This window comes from Eutrigla gurnardus (assembly GCF_963514095.1).
Source record: "Eutrigla gurnardus genome assembly, chromosome: 18".
Classification (NCBI taxonomy): domain Eukaryota; kingdom Metazoa; phylum Chordata; class Actinopteri; order Perciformes; family Triglidae; genus Eutrigla; species Eutrigla gurnardus.
In genome coordinates, this window is record NC_139929.1 from 6390834 (window position 1) to 6408685 (window position 17852).

Genomic DNA, 17852 nt, shown 5'->3' on the forward strand with positions numbered 1-17852 from the left:
GGAAGAGGAGGAGAGGATGCTTTTTAAAAAAAAAACCCTGAAGAACATACTGGAAACATCCACATCAAAAGACAGCAGAGATCATATTTGATTAAACGTGAACGTGAAGAATTTAGGGCATAGGGACAACAATATTTCCTCTGTAATTCAAAGCATGCATTCCCCATAAATCTAGAGTGCTCACAACACAGTGCTTGACCTGAATGTGGCATTAATCATTATTTCACTGCTGACTGCTGGAGCACAGCCTTTCTGCTCTCTAATAGGCAAAATAAATAGGCAGGATATCCAATTTTTTAACAGTTAGGCAATTTATTAGAATCATTCTTCACAATGAAACGTTTTAAATGCGAAAAAAATAAACACTGCCGCTGACCTATTGTTGCCAGGAGCTATCTATCTCACTTCCATGCAAGATTAACACATTCGTCCTTCAGCATCCAAAGCACCAGGGAGTTAAAGTAATGACCAACACAAACAGAGAACCACTTCAAAAGATGCTGGACTAGAACTGGTGGTTACTCATTTAACGATGATGCATCTCTATATTTAGAGGAAAAAGCCTGCGAAGGGATTTGAGACAAAGCCAATGCTAGTGTGACCCTTGAGCTGATTAATCCAAAAAAAGAACGGCTTCCCACGAGGAAAAATGAGTTGTCGTGTAAATTCATCATGTGCCTTCGTTATGGCTGTGTCTCATTCCCCGTCAGAGGCGATATCAACTAGATTTAAAGGTGTATCATCGAGTTGTGGCCTGAAACTTAAACACATTTAAATTAATTAATATTAGCCCATTTTCTTTAAGCCTTTTGGATTTTATAGCCTTGTCTTTTCCTTGTCTTGCAATAATCTTCAAACAACTGGTCGCCTTTCATATTCATTCCAGTACCGTTTTCTTGCCATGAGTAAATAAAAAAAAAAGGAAGAAATACTCCCTTTAATATGTAATTGGCTCATAATCACTCCATGTCCAACAACATTGGATTTATTTCTTTATCTAGTAATAAATCCCAGAGGCATTCCAACACAGCACCTTCTCTGCAATTAAGTTTCTAGCAGTTATTTGCTGTATTTCCCTGATTACTATGTGTAATCACAGGGTGATGGAATGAAGGGAAGATGCTTATTTGTTGGGGGAATATGGGAGCTAAATGCCACAGGACCCTCCTGAAAAGCTTCACGAAGGGAGAACGCAGCAATACTGTTGTCGAGCGTTTATTCTTGTTGTGAGATCTGCAGACGTTTCTCAGCAATGAGATAAAATCACACCGAACGCCGTCTGTCTGTGCGACATCTATTGTCATTTCATTTGAGTTAATTGGGAGCTTCGTCAAGCTCCGAAAAAGGGGACACAAACAAAACAAACACCTGAATAACCCATCTTCACTATGTGATTTAAAATGTGAGCCAGTGTTGGCGGTAATTTGTTTCGACAGTACAATCATTTCACATCCAAAGCGAATGCAACCATAACTCTGCCTGTAATAGATGATAAACACCAGCAAAAACACCATTATCTCAAGGTCAGGCGGTTAAGAGCAGACGCACACAAAACAGAGGGCTAATTAAATTTCACAACATAATTAAGCCGTCCTTGGCCTCCCCTGGACAGTTTTACATGGCTCTTCCCCAATTATGGCAGCAGTAGTTTGCCGCCGCGGGGCCCTTTTCTACCAGGGCCGAGCCCTTTGATCCCCCCACACATGGGAACAGACTGCTGCCCAGTTCCTCCCCACACTACCTCATTATTCAGCCCTCTGTCTGTTTGGCCGAACAGAATGTGAAACGTTTATATGACCATTATCTTTGCCAATATTGTCTCTGTGTATGACATTATCTTGATAATTACTGTAATGAAAATCTACCAGCAGTATGAAAACATACTTAAAAGATGAAAACTTGAGGTTACTTTTCTGGTGACCCCTGTTCTTGGATAACATGAGTGAGGTCATTCCCTATGGGAAGCACTCCAAGCTATCCTCAGAGGCCATTTTATGAGGTTTTTTATCATTGTAAAGTGAATATGTTTTAACGTTTGAACTAGAGCCCGACCGATAAAGGATTTTGAAGGCCGATACCGATACCGAATGTTTGTTGATTTAAAAATCTGATATTCCGATATATCGGGCGATATTTTTTTATGTTTTTCAGAAACGCGTAACAAAACATTAACAGATTTCCCTAACATTAGTTATTTGTGGTTATTTATGAGTCTTCACTAAAATAATATGAATTTAAAAAAAATTTGAATAAACTTGTTTATTTTATTGTCACAACGGAACATCAAAATATATTAAAGTCATGATAAATAAAATGTATAAAAATACAAATTTTAGATATAAAACTTAAAGTCCTTTGAACAAAAACACAATAACAACAACAACCAAACACAAAGTTACCAGTATTAAAAGACTTGGTAAGCTTCATAAATATAACTTCGAACATTACTTTACTACTTTATTTCCACACAAGATCAATTTCCTTGTGACCGACTCCAGACAGTCTCCATCCAAATGATCAGACACGTTGCTTTATACCGCAGAAGTCACACATTAGATCCCCATAACAGCTGACACATTCACTAACAAGCTGCGTTTCCTGCGCTCTTCGCAGCGCACCAAACCCCGCCCTCGTCACTCGAGTCGGTCTGCATTTAAACGCCTCCAAAGTAAATCTGTGATGCCGCCTGCCACCGAAGGGTCACCCATAATCCACTCTGTCTGTGTGTTCTTAAATAAATCTTCAGTCGTGACATTAACAAGCTTTCACAGATTCACTTTCTTAGCCAATTTAGATGTGGTTGTCCATACATCCATACGTTACTACGGCAAAATCTGATTTAATGAATGTTTTATACCATTTAGATAACAAGATTAGATGCTTAGAGGGTTAACTGGTACACATCTACACAACGTCCAGCACTATTTCTGTGGTAAATGTGAATAATAGAAGTTGAAGAGCGGGTTTGTTAAAGCAGTAAACCAATTATATCTCCGCTTTTAAGGGAGTGGGGGGAGAAATCAATGTAATAGCGCTGCCTTTGCAGACATTCTTTGCAAAACCTTGGCAACGGGCAAGAATGCATCCAAACGCTGCTCTCCAAAAGGCCCGACAACTACTGAATATAGTCAAAGGATTGTTTTTATCTGCCAGGGAGCCAATGGCAAGCTCCCACTCAACCCAGGGGGGGATTTAGAAAAGTGTGACAATGCCAAAACATCTGCGGTCGCTCGTCTCTCCACCAGATACATGTGCTGCCGAAGAAAGCAGCAAAGGATAAAATACACAGTGTGATTCCACTGAGAAATATCTACGTATGAAGAAGCGTTCCTACATAGATACGCGTGCTGTGAAAGTCAACATGTCAGTGTCAGAATGCTTTTAAGTAGACGTCTGTCAGAGACGATGTCAACGAGGCCAAGGGCCAGCTTAAAGGAGGTGAAGGGCGGCGGCGGCGCATGGTTCCTCAGCAAGAACAGATTTGTAAGCAGCATGAGATCAGAAATAAATGCCCTTGAAAGTTTATATATGTTCTTACGTTAAAAATCAGGAGGTAGAAAAGGCATTTCTTCATGTTCATTTATGAAATTAAGCACATACGGATCAGTTGGCAGCGACACAACCCACTTCATCAACAACAAACTATAATTAAATTAAATTAGGGCTACAGAGAGAGGGGAAAAACTCCATCATTTTCTGTAAAAACTGGCAAAAGTTAACTGAAACGTGGGATTTAAAATGAAAGAGAACAGATTTTATAAGTGGGTGAATCCATCAGAAGCTTCCATCTTCGCCAATGAAAGAATGTGAAGACGTCAACTTAGACGTGGAAACTTGCAAAGGCGAGTTAGTTGCAGTCCTACTTTCATAGTTAAAACAGAAATAACCCTCAAAAGGACCAGCAAGCCCTTAAAGTGTGACCCATGTGTGACCAATGGGGTTAATGGGGCCGACTTCCTGGTTCCCAAACAACCACACAAACTCACACACAGTCAGGCCCAGGAGGTCAAACCCTCGGGGGAAATTGAGTGTCGGAGTGAGTGGGCATGACCGACTGGAGGCCGTCTCAGCTTCACGCTTCCTGCCCGAGGCCTTATCCTCCCTCAGCAGCCCTGCCGTTTCCCCTGCAGCCGTCCTTTGACAGGAAGCAGGAAGCGGGCCGGCTCGTCAGTGTCCTGTTCTGGGTCGGCAGCACTCCGTCTAATGACACCAACTGCTCGCTGCTGACAGCTGAGAAATAAAAAAAAAACAGCATGCTTTCCGGCAGTCTGGGGACGTTTTTTTTCTTGATCCACTGTCCACTCGCCAGACTCCTGCTCCGACACTTTCACGGCACGTTGAGTCGCCTTTCTCGTTTCCTCCCTGAACGCATCCTTCCCGGCTCCCTCGTGCCTCTCCTCCACCTCGGCATTTGGCATGGCATCGGCGTTGGGGGTTACCAAGGAGATGCGGTCTGGCCGACTCGCGCGTCGGCTCAACATTCTTCGCCGTCGCGATTGTGGGAAGCTGCTCTCTGTTTGTCAGCAGCACACTGGGACTCAAACTGTGCCACTGTGGCACATTTCACCCAGCAATGATCGGACACTAGGCTTTTTAGAATTGCTAATATGCTAATTATATCCTTGAAGAAGAAAACAGGAAACGGCTAAATTATCAAAGGATTTCCCCAGAGACAGGAATCTGGCATCGCCAGTGACTTTGAGGGAAAGGGACCTGACCTGTTTCAACACCAATCTTAGGTTTTATTTCTGCTTCCTTTTTTTAATGTATTCTCATTTCCTTTTTGGCTCACAATTACACAACAGCTACTATAAAAAATTGTGTATACGACAGAGATAAAGCTGGCTTCTAAGTGTGTTTGAATGAAGAGTTCATAGAGGTTGTCCTGTCAAGTCATTTTGTCTGTCTGTCCGTCCGTCCGTTGAGTCTATGTGGCATGACTCAAGCAGGAAGGGTGGGGAGCTGCTTTCATTGGCAGGAAACAAATGCACATCCCTTTCTCTGGGCCGGCAGCCGGAGAGGCCTTCAGCTCTCCAAGTGGAATAGGAAAAAAAGGAAAGGAGGTAACATTTCCAAAAGAGGAGGTCAGATGGCCCATATCTCACTCACTCACACACAGGCAGACACGATACTGAAAGCGAGCGATACGCTGCCAGTGGTTTTGGTTTTGGTTAGGAGGTGTATCAGGATGACCACATGACCGATGTAATGCCACTGAAATGGCAAATAAAAATTTTGCATTTTTTGTTTACTCCTCATACTCAAAAAGCATATTATATTTATACAGCGGGTTCTCAATCAATAGTAATAACTCAACAATCACTTGGCCACATGCTGATACGTCCAAATCGATGCAGGCTTTTTGTTTTGATGCAAAAACTGTAACACAGTCCTCCTACTCACATTTCTTCACTGGTCTATAATGGAGGATGGTCTCACTAAAAGACTAAAAGGATGAAACTGAAAAAAAAAACAGTGTGTGTACATGGTTTAACCCCTTTGCGACACATTATACATGAGTGCACATTTCTGCTGACCACTCTCCACAGCATAACAGGGGAAGTGTTTAATGTATAAGTTCATTACGACACATTAGTATTTAAATACATAGTACTCTGGTGGGGAAAAAACTTGGCAAGGAGGAGAAGGAAGGAACTGCTAAACTTGCATCATCCTTTTAGCCGTTGCACTCATGTTTGCTTTTTCTTCGAGGCCATTAGAAAAAAGACAATAATATGAGATGAAGGAATCAATACATGTCAGGATTACGGCTCTACGCTGCTAACATCAGCATGCAGGGAATACAATTCATCCTGAGGGGACCATGAATGTCTGAATCCAAATTCCAGCTGGTTGCGATATTTCAGTCTGGAGCAACGAATGTCAGCCGACAACAGCAACGGCGAAGTGATAAACATCGGTAATCAAATAGTACAATGAAGCAGCTGCAGTGATATCGATTGGATCGCTTGTTTTTTCACATTCGGTGCTTCGTGTACACGGGCCCTCTGAGAACCCATTCTCCGGTTTAACAACATGTCCAAACATTATTTCATCATTGCCTGTAAAGCTCGGCCTTCTTTTGTTGAGATTTTTTTTTCCGGCAGCACAGCTCGTCGATGCATCGCCTTTTTGCAGCCAACTCTCGATTCCTATTTGTGGCATTCTCCCATTAGCACTTGCGTGTCCAAAACCACAAATGCAACAGTCCGTGCTCTCCACTGGACAGCCATGTGATATGAATGATACTTTGACAGAATAACATCCATTCATGATGCTTTACCCATCTCCAGAAAATAAGGTACTGCAGGTTTATGTGGGATATCTGCTCTAATTGCCTCGTATCTTTTACACAGATCTTGGCCTGCTAATGTAATTGGCCAGAAAGAGAAGTCAATACAAGATACTCCATTATATACTGCTGCTATTAGTCCCACTATTAGCATCCGGCTCTACGTTTCCTGTAGTGAGATGCCAACTCTTAGAGCTGCAAGGATGCCGGCTCTTTTATGCACATCTCACATGCAGCAGTGTTGCAACCACACTTCATTTGGCGGCTTTCCTCTGCGATGTTTTGCTATCTATCTCTCTCACTTGTTTTGAGCAATGTGCATGTTTTTCACAACCACGCCCACACACTGATGCACTAGACGGCCCTCACCTCGCATCAAAGCAGCGTACTTTTATCTATATTGTGTTTAGGAAGTCATTATTCATGTGAAGCAGCTGCGATGAACAGCCTTCAACAGGAGAATAGTGGGAGGAACTCACAGCTGGGGATTCAAAAATGACAGCCAGCGTCCTCTTTCACACAAAATGTGAATGTTTAAACAGACAAAATCACTTTCTAGTCAGGGATGAAGGAACTATAACAAATCATGATTACAGGGCCAAATAGGGCTGCAACCAACGATCATCCTGTCTCACTTAAACTAATTGACCTATTTGGATTATAAAGTGACAGAAAACGTCCAAGTTTTGCTTAATTAATTCCAAAAGATTTAGTTAAAAATACTACGATGGTAGTTAAGATATGAAACCCATCACGTGTTTGCGCAATTGTGTGACGTTTGGATTCACGACTCGAAAGAAGAAAAAGGTCATTTTCGACCTCACCACAATGTTTAGTGGCTTTTCTCCTGGAGCTTTTGACTGTGTAACATGATCATGAGATGAATTGGAAAACAAAAAGGCTATTTCAGAGAAAAACAGACAGAAGGGTCGGGATATATATCGAAGATGTCAAACTGAGTCGATTGATTCAACACTGCTCCGGTAAAACCGTGTTGTTCTTTATAAGGCTTGGGCTGAATCTAAATGAGAATAGTTGGTCCAACTTAAATGTCAGTCCGCTTCGTCGTTAACCCCCTTCACTTTCATTAGCAGGTGGCAAGCATGTAGGGTTGTCAAAAGTATCGAAACTCAAAAAAGTATCGATACTAAAATGTGGTTTCCGGATACGATACTCATTTTCAAAAGTATCGAAAGTATCGAAGTATTTCAAAAGTACCCAGCCTACAAAGAAATCCAGAACAGATCTGAAGGGACTTTTATCAAACATTCAGGGGGAGAGAAAGAAACAACATGGAGATGATGCACCAACAGCAATTGAATAATTGTGTGCACTTTTCAGTTTCAGACTTTTTTTGTAACAGGTGCAGCTGCTGAGAATACAGCATTTCAACAGTGTAAGGTTCATGTTAACTATTTTGGTTAGTGTCATTTAGTTTATTGTTATGTATATAAAGCATAGCCAAGGAAGGAACACTTAAGTTGATTTAGTTTTTATCAGGCTTGCCTAATATTTACAACCTCAAAATATTGTTCCAATTGTTATTGTTTATTTTATTTATTTATTTTTTGCACTACCTCAGACCTGAAACTTGTTATTTTTGCATTTTTTTTGTTAATAAAAATATTTATTTTAAATTTTTTTTTTTTTTTTTCATCCTTGTGGTATCGAAAATGGTATCGAGTATCGAATATTTTCCTGAGTATCGGTATCGAGTTGAAAATTTTAGTATCGTGACAACCCTACAAGCATGACACAGGAATTTGGGTGAGGCCCTGATGAGTTATAGCAGACATACTCATTGAGGAATCCCCGATCACATTATGACACAAAAACACTGTTTTTTTTGTGTTTTTGTTGTATGTTTTTTTTTTTTACTATTTTCTGACAATTTATGGACCAAATAATCAATTCAGTAAAATAATGGAGGGATTTATTGCTAATGAAAATGATCATGTTTGTAGCCTTAAACTGCTGAGTGAGATTTTTGTGTTTGTTAAGTTATTGTTTAATCAGTAACAAATTATAAACAATGAGTCATTATATGAGTCATATTTAAATACTTTGAGTGTTTGAATATTGGTCATTTATAACATGGTACTACAATACTCCACTATAGAGCTGACAAGACTGTAACAAACCAGTGCCATGTAAGGTGAGCAAATAAAACCAAAAATAAACTCCTCCAAGCTTTCATCTCAAATCTTTCACTTGTTATTAATCAGCTGATAAGCCTGCCAACTCGACGCTTTCTACCAACCGGCCGCCCGCGTTGTAAATCTACAGGGCACGACGCCAAAAGAATGTGCTCCCTTGATAAACATGCGCAATCTAAAGTAACATTAGTTTTCTCGCCTTCCTGCACAAGTGCTCGGTCATAAGTCCTTGACCAAAGTCGCAGACTCTGCAGAGTGCTTTACAGCATTCCTTAAAAGTTTTTTCTGCAGACGAGTCTCAAATTTCACACTTTATGGGACTCTGCTGGGCGAGAGACCGGCTATTCCAAAACCACAGGTGTACATCCACTCCCACCGGCCATTTGGCTGTCCAGATACTCTGAGCAACTGCACACACAGAGGAACAGATATAAGCCTTTACTGTGATGTCCAACAAAGGCTTTATCCAGATCTTAAAGCACACTTTTCACTGACATTAAATGGCATTCGGAAAAGATATAAACAAGTCGTCTTGAAGGACCGTCCATGCCTTTCCTCCGGGCTTGAATGCACTTGGCTGTTCTGTGAAAGGTTCTATATTCAACATTGAAAGGATGTATCAGTTTGTACACACACACACACACACACACACACACACACACACGGTTCAGACCATCAAAGCTCACAGACAGAGATGCACTGTTTACCCCTCAGGCCACAACAAGACAGCCGGTCGTCAAAGGACAACACTCTCCTGGTTCTGCTGGGCAGCCCTCCAGGACAACCATCTTATATATTCATAGACGTAGAAACACAAAGACCTGCAAAAGATGAACAAAGGAGGAGGAGGTGCATGCTAGAGACAGTGGTGCTTTGAGCTAGCATGCTCACAATGACCATGCGTACAGGCTGATGGTACTAAGCTAGCCATATGCCATGGCAATCCATCCAATAGCTGTCAAGAGCCACAAATGTGACCCTTCTGGTGGCGCTAAACGACAAGTCAGAGGATCACCACATCATCCTCTGGGAACCACGAATGTCTGCATAAAATATCATGGGAATCCATCCAATAATTGTCTGGAAAATTGGAGGGGATCAATATCTACCTGTGTTAAGGCATATAAACATTTTATGTCATGATAATTCTGACTAAAATAAAACAAGGAAATTAATAAACTGTTTATTTTAAAAGACAGAATAATCAGCAGGACCATTTGATTATGAAAATAATCAATAGTTAAAAAACTATCAGCATGTAAATGTAGCTGCATTGCTAGGATGCTGAATGTGTCCATCAGAGATTAAAATGGCTGCAGATGGGGGGAAGACTTTAACAACATCTATCCGCGTGATGAGGGGGCGGCAGACAGATGTGAACAGTGACCCACTCTTCCTCGCCTAAATCTGGGGTAGAGCAGGGGGATCAGAGTGCCAGGGCAGAGTCTAGTCCGGGGGCTAATCCGCTGCCGGCTAATAGCCCTTGATGATATACGCGGCGCAGCTGTGGCAGGAAGGTAGGCCAACAGCTGTGGCCCACAGACCGATTATCAGATTTCAGCCACAGACGGCAAACAAGCAGACAAACAAGCAACACAACAGAGTCTCACCTCCCGCTGTGGGAGACGGAACAAATTAGAAAATGGCTTAGAGGTTTGTTAGTATTTATAGGAGGGAGATTTAAAGGAACATTCCCCCCTTAGATGCTCTTTTTTTAAATTAACTAACCAGTACTGTGACTTATACTTCATCCATGTCCTATTGACTGTAACCATGAGCAGATGCGTGGTTAGAACTCTTCATACCATCATCCTTAATGCAATTCCTAGACATTTCAGACACGTAGACTTCTGCATCTCTTTCATGACGGAAGTAAACACAGAAATGTCCGGTTGCAAAATGGCTAAAATTAAAAAACAAGCAGTCGAAACACAGCACTTTGCAATCTGAGATTCCCCCCAAAATCATTTCGACCATTTCAACTTCCTGTATCTTCTTTTCACTCTTTTGCCTTTTCTATTTCCTCCACTTTCAACTTGCTTGGTCACTTGTCCTGTGTCAATAGCTCCATTGATGACATGAGCGCTTCAGGGCAAATTTAAGTTGCCCTTAAGAAAACACAAAGTAAGAGTCTCAAGCATTTCCACACAAAAATATGGCAGTTTTACTACTTCCTGTGGTAGCTTAGTTATTGTTTAAGAAAATCTAAAATCATAGCTGTAGCATCACTCGTATCTCTAGTCAGCACTGACAATGTATCTTGAAAATTACCACTCTAACTACTCTTTTTTTTTTTACACTCTAATTTAACTGGAACAAGACATCATGTGAGTAACAGTGCCATGGGACGAAAAATGCTCCCATTCTCTCACACCATATGATTCACTGGGTTTGGTGACACAGGGGACAAATGATGAATAAAAAATAAAAAAAAGCCATAACGTCATTAATAATTGAATCCGACACAGCTGCACCCCTCAGTCGCAAATGTTGCAGGATGGAGCTTTAAATAGACGGCACTCAGTTTTGTTATGTAAAGCCAAGCGTGATAAAAAGAAAAGAGGGAGAGAAAAAAAACTCCTCCTTTTTGAATCATTCATCGTTTTTGCCTCATTTCTCATCCATCAAGCAAGGAGGCAATATAACCAATGAATCAGTTCATCTGTGGTCACACTAATGTATTTTATGAGGATAACGTGTATAACAGAAGGTATTCCCCAACAGGCCAAACACACAGGCTGTGAAAATGAAACCTTTCTTTCTACAAAAATCCCTGCTTTAAGACTTTCAGGTAGTTTCCAGATCAAAACGGCTAAAGAAGCAGCAACTCATCCTCTTAATGAACAGATATGTGAGGGAATAAAGAGCAAACATTATGTGATATCTGTGTAGATGCTGTTACAACGGACTCCCTGTTGGTGGACTAGAGGTTACACTTGACGAGCCTAAAACCTCACATGACACCATGTCATGTGTCAACGCTTTTGTGAATCATAAAACACAAAGTTTCAGTAGATTTCTTTAAAAAGTACTCTGTGGATACATCATTATGGTTTTGTTCATGTACAGTGTTTAACCCTCAGACTGGGGTCATTATTTTATGTGCTTGAATATCACAAATAAAGATATAAATCGTGTTAATGGAGCCACAATTTGGTCAAAAATTACTCAGGAATTCAAAATCATGTTTATAATGTATAAAGAGTTGGATTGGATGGATCGGCCCCATCATCACTGATACCCGATCTAGCTATTTCAGTCAGTATCGGCCCGATATTCAATATCACGTCAGGATCAGTGCATCGTGTTTGCCAAGCATCATCGATGTGAACACAGAATCCAGCTCCTCCTGTCCCACCGGAGTCCTGCGCTCCGTCCTGCGGTCCAAATACAGCTTGATCTGGGATCCCACGATGGAGCCATGGGGCTACAGATGTGGGCACAACAGTCAGCCATCTCCCCTTGCTGAGTCTCACTTCCTCCCCGTCCCCGTTCTTCTTTCTCCGATGTCTCTCATATGCGATACGACACAGCGTTGAGCTGCATCTCAAATTAATCTGCAGGTTTCCAGCTTTCAAACAATACTACGCGGCCTACACTGTTGACCTGCTATCCCCCCTTAAATTCACAAAAATGGGTCTGTTACAGGGCATTTTATAAACTAGCTCTTTTGTCAACTTTAAATTACTCTTTGACGACTTCAGGCGATGACTAAAAAGGAATAAAACTCCTCTTTCATTCATCCCCCCCCCCCACAAGTACAGGATAGCATCAAACCCTCTGGAGTGTCTCAAATGCCGTGACTGAAAAGGTTGTTATATAAAATCAAAAAATATAAAAGACCTCTGCTTATTGGGTCAAGCCCAGTCATGCTTGAATAGAATGACTGTGAAAAGTCAACATGTCTCCTGGTGCAGCCCATGTGATGTGGTGTGAGAGGCTCGCTCAAAGGAATGCCAATGCAGTGAGGGTTTCCCTTGTATCGCTGCTACGGCTCTATGTGGTTTAAGAAAGCAAACCCAATGACGCAAAGTACCATCTGTGGGGTAGAAAGGGAGAGAATACATGCCCCCCCCGGGGGAATAACAAGTGCTAATATTAACTCATATCAGTGAAAGCGGGAGAGTGTTCAGAGTAATAACCTGTGACATTTTCATGCAAGCAAATGTCAGGTCTGTTGTTCTCTGCTGCTCTGCTCGCTATTGTGTTTGTTCTTCTTCTCTTTCAGAAAAAAAGATGAGTTTCTACGTGTTATATTTGCAACAAACTAGAGATGGACTGATTATTTGTGTCAATATGAAATGGTTACTCATGTACTGTACATTTTTGTTGGGAGAACAATCAGATTAAATATGACAAACGCGCAAAATGAGTTTGTGTTTTTGAAGACTTCACATTTATTGTAGGCTTGCAACTAACTCTTTTTATTATGAATTAATCCGCTGGTTATTCTTGATTAACCATAAAGTCCGTCGGTGTCAGAAAGTACTGAAAAATGTCTTGTTTTGTCCGAACAAACAAAAATATTCACTTTACACTGATATAAACCCAAGAAAGGCAACATCTAAGAATCTGCACCTCAAGAACGGTGGATAGTTTTGCTAAAAATAATAACTTTAATAATTACGTGATGGTTGCCTATTCATTTTCCATCAAGCTAATCAATTATACAACTAATCATTCCAGCTCTAATTCATTGTGTTGCTAAGTCATGATCATGATCGCGGATAGCTAAAAATACACTCATTATACTAAATATAATAAAATAAACAGCAATGCATCCTGTAAAGGTAACTTTAGTACCATATAGTAAGTTCTAAAGGCAAATTGTATATCATGGTGTGTTTTTAGAATTAAAAGAATAAAAGTGGTTGTACATTATCAGCAACCTCCACGACTACAGAGATCATTCATGGCCATGATGTTTGCAGAAAGTTATTCAGTGACAATTTGGGGTTAACCGTTAGAAGCTGCCAGGTAACCAGAGACGATAAAAAGCAGATGCTGCTCGGGGCGCAACGTTCAAGAAGACACAAGTCAATACAAAAGTCTCAGATGTCACAAACTACATACTAAAACATTCAATCTTCCCTTTTTTTGTAGGATTTTCACTGTGGATGAGGTGCTTAAAATATTGAGTTTGCCCTGGGGGTAGAACTCAAGAAAAGGTCAGAGGGGTCATAAAACCCAAAAAAGTGTTTTCCCCTTGATAGCCTAACTACGCTCCGGCGAATTTCATGGAAATCTGCCAAATAGGTTATGAGACATTAAGTGCTAGGAGCAAGATTTAACAAACAAAATTTGACGGCAATGCAGTTTGAGGCTGTTAAGATATAAACTGCCAAAAAGCATCATCCTTATGCTCCGTCGCTAGCAGATCAGAAATACCAAATATTTCTACGCTCCAAGGACTTTTCACTGAGTCACAACACTGCTAACTGAATACCTCCGATAACTAATTCAAAAGATGTGAGTTCATGGAATATGGGAGGACATTTACCGCTAATCTGAACAAACCATAATGACATTACTTGTTTGTAGTTGCAGCTTTCATCTTTGGAATCTGGATGAACAAAGGATGACTACCATAGAACTTCCCTCCGACTTCACCAATGGAATAAAAAAACACTGATTTCTGGGAAACGCAGTGGAAAAAAAAACTCCACCACAACGATGACTGCCTACTAGCACCAAAGATGACACCAAAATAAAACCCACGCCACATTCCAAGGAAGCTTCCCGTCTGCCACCCACACACACACACACACAATGCCCCCATCTCCTGTGTGTCAAGACGGCGGGGCCAGAAAGGTTATTTTTAAGACCTTATCCCTCCATTGTTTTCCATATTGCAGCACTGATCCGAGTGCAAACAGTAAACACCCCTGTGTGCACTGCTGCCGCCACAGGGAGAGGAAAGTTCCAGGGTGGAAGCCGGGGCAGTCATCGATATCTTTATGTCATTACGCAGCGATCAAAGATTGATGAATCGCGACGATGTGACGCCGCGGCGACGTCTTTCTTTGCGGCCCCAGATGCCTCAGAGGATGACGACCATCCTGCAGGTCAATTCAGCCCCTCAAGTTACAGCATTAAATATTCAAGCCGTCCCGTTGCATAATTTACCTCGTCAACATACCAAGGAAATGACTGGGAGAGAGAAAAAAAGGGGGGGGTGGGTGAATGGTTTAAGTTTGAGTTTAACACGCTCCTCTTCGGGCAAAGTGACGACGAAGGCCGTTTTGCTTCACTGCAGCAGCTCTGGGTGTATGATGCAAGCGAGCCCTTTACGTGTCTAAGCGGGGATCAAACGGGGTAGCTAATTTTATTAAACAGACACTATTCCAACAGTGCTCGTGGCTTTAGGCTGGCTGCCTGCTGCTTGTGTGTTTGCCACAGCCTCCGCCTGATGGGTGGATCCCAGCTTGAGTTACCCGACGATCCCCGGCCCACATGTTTCAGGGGGCATCTCGCCTTTGTTTCAGCGCTGAAGAGCACGTTGCTGCCTCTTTTGGTACCAGCATAATGGTCGTCCCTTGTCATGTGATCTCTGCAACAAAAAATTCCAGAGCGGCTACTGAAGCCCAAGCGCACATGGCGGCCCTCTCTAACAGATGTTTTTCGTTTGTGCTGCTGCAGTCTCTGGCTTGGGAGGCACAGAGCCAAAGAGGTGATTCATGATGCGAGCCTTTTCCTCGTTGCAGTCAGCACACACACACAAAAGTGTGCTCCGGCTGGAGGATAAACACCGGTCATTTTTCGTCTTCTTTATTGTCCCGATATAATACGCTTTTAAAAGACTGAGATGGAAGTAACAGATAGCACAGAAACCTGTGTTTTTTTGTTCGTCCTTTAAACAAACATATCTAGTTACTGCCCTGCTCGTCCTAATGTTTACACGTGATCTGTACAGTTATTTTATCACAATGGACCGCAGTCACGGTTTCTGCTTTCCACGACACGTTCCACTTAAATACTGGGAGTCTGAAGTAATTCAATGCGTTTTAAAGTGGGAAACGAGGCCACGTTCCCGGCGTCGACGGACAACAGCGAAAGGTGCGCGCTCCTCCGGTTTGATGCTCCATTTAATCATAGCAGGAAGGATGCCAATGGAGGACGATGGTGATGGTGGGGGTGGGGAAGTAGGAAACACGCACAGTACCCACCGGCCTGGACTGATTACACCCCCCCCCACCCCCCACCCCCCATCACATAATCAAAGGTAAACACTGCATCATAGAGTGTGGCTTTGGTGCAATATAGTATATCCCCTTGAGAACAAATCTATCATTTCTGGATGCAATCTGGCGTATGTGGGGAGACTCCATAATCCTGAAATGGTTAAATCCTGACTTGACTGCCAGTGTGACTAGAGGTCTCTCTCTCTCTCTCTCTCTCTCACACACACACACACACACACAATCAGAAAGAGAGGGAGAGAGCTACATCCTAGCAGCATGCTCTGAAGCTGAGTTATGTAATAGTGAACACAGAGAGCTGCAGGCCCGAGTGCACATCCTCCTATTCCCTACACCACCAAAGCCCCCCCCCCCCCCTATTATTACTCTATTACTCTACATATCTGGAAAGATAGAGCTGCAGATTCACGAGCACGTATAACGGGTGTTCACCTGCTCTGCATCAAATGCTCTGCAGCTCAACAGGTGCAAATATTTGTATTTTCTAACACAATAATCAATGGACCTCGGATGGGAATGGGAATTTTTTTTTTTTTTTAATGCTAAAATATATAAATTGCATTCCACCATGCAAAAAAAAAAAAAAAAAGCTGTTGTGTTTGCTTTAAAATGTATGTTTTAAATCTTATAATCTAGTCTGTTTGGTTGTGTTTACTCCGGCGTCTTCAATCATCCATCCATCCATCACGCAGACAACAAGGCTGACACCGTGGCCTTACCTCCTCCAGCACGTTCACGGTGTTCCTGCAGCTCTGCAGTCGGGTGGTGAAGCTGGATGTTGTCGGGGAATTGTAATCCTCTGTCGTCTCCGAGAGAAACTCGGACACCGATATTTGATCCGGCATCCTTCAGCTAAAGGGGGGGGGGGGAAGCCCACGGGGAGGGTCGGCGATGAATGCTCAGAAAGACAAAACCATGTAAGATCTAAAACTAAAGGAAAAAGCGGGGGGAGTCTGGTGCAAGCCGTTGGAAAGCGGGGGGGTTGGGGGGGGGGGGGGGCGCGAGACGATTTTCCTCGCGAAACTGTTAAACTGCGGAGATGATTAAGACGTGTCTTCTTCTCCGGTGACTTCTCAAATGACTTCACTGTTCCCCGGGGGCCATGGGAGGAGGGAATTAACTAAATATCTTCAGACTGTCCCCTCGGTGTGCCTTTTTTTTCTTCTTCCTCGAGAGGATGTCTAAAAGCGACGCATTTATAAATAGTGTCACTCCGAGTCTAACTAAACCGCGGAGGAAAAAACACCGTAAAGAATAGCGGATGCCCTCATTATGCTCTACAGATGTTCAATAAACCGCCTGTCGTCAAAACAGCCCGCCGTTACCAGCCTCCGTTCAGGATTTATCATAGTCCATGCTCTGCCGAGGTCGTCTCTCACTGCGGCGGGGTTTGGTCCACTCTTCTTCGGCCGTAGTTGGTGTTTTTTTAACGGTAAACGCTGCCGCAGACACATTCGCTGCCACTCTCTCCTGCTCGGCCGCGCTCGAGCTTCTCAGCGAGCTAGTGTCAAGCCAGCCGGAAGGTAGGATGCGATTTCCTATCAGGGTTTTCAAAATAAAAGCACAGGATGACTTCTCTCTTTTTTTTCTTTTTTTTTAAATCCCAAAATGAACTTTGGATGTTATTTGAATGTAACTGTCATAAATAGCAGATCAATACACGTATATGTCTGAAAATATATTGCAGGAGTTTTACTATAATGCCACCTAAAATAGCCACCATCTTTTTAAAATGTTTTGGTAGTTTTGCCCAAGATGCGTGGTTTAATGGCAATTGTGTTAAAACTTGAGTGAATATGACACAAAATAGTTTCATTAAAAACATTCTTGTGCTGCTGTCAGATTCTTTGCACCACAGCACCAAAGTGGATTAATTGAAAATGCCCTAAATGTAATTCATTGCTATATGCTACATGTGTACACAGGAAGGTTGTATATCTTAAACATGTATTGTAAGTTAATTTTAGCTATGATATTATAATTATTGGGTTATATGAAGTTAAATTCTATGGTGAAACCTAATCAAGTTGTTATCGTAATGCACGGTTACAGCAGTTTTTGCAACAAAACAGCAGAAGGCTAACCACGATATACTTTTACTATTTTATTTTGAAACAAAATGATCCATTTCCCGATATTTTGTTCCCATTGGTGGTAGCTTAACGCAACTCTCCTCCCACCGACTTCGCCTGGTTGACGGGGCCG

The 17852-nt window shown here is 42.1% G+C and overlaps 1 protein-coding gene across 4 annotated transcripts in view; it reads right to left on the minus strand.

Annotated features, from left to right (window-relative positions):
* Positions 1-17138, minus strand: part of asap1b (ArfGAP with SH3 domain, ankyrin repeat and PH domain 1b) — a 47403-nt gene extending 30265 nt beyond the window's left edge. For 3 of the 4 annotated variants that reach the window (XM_084033472.1, XM_084033470.1, XM_084033471.1), the window contains exon 1: positions 16367-17137. In XM_084033472.1, coding sequence (XP_083889598.1) covers positions 16367-16492 — 126 coding nt within the window. In that variant the 5' untranslated portion in view covers positions 16493-17137. Of the gene's footprint in view, positions 1-16366 lie in introns of all 4 variants that reach the window. The other variant, XM_084033469.1, reaches the window with a different exon arrangement.
* Between the last annotated feature and the right edge of the window lie 714 nt (positions 17139-17852).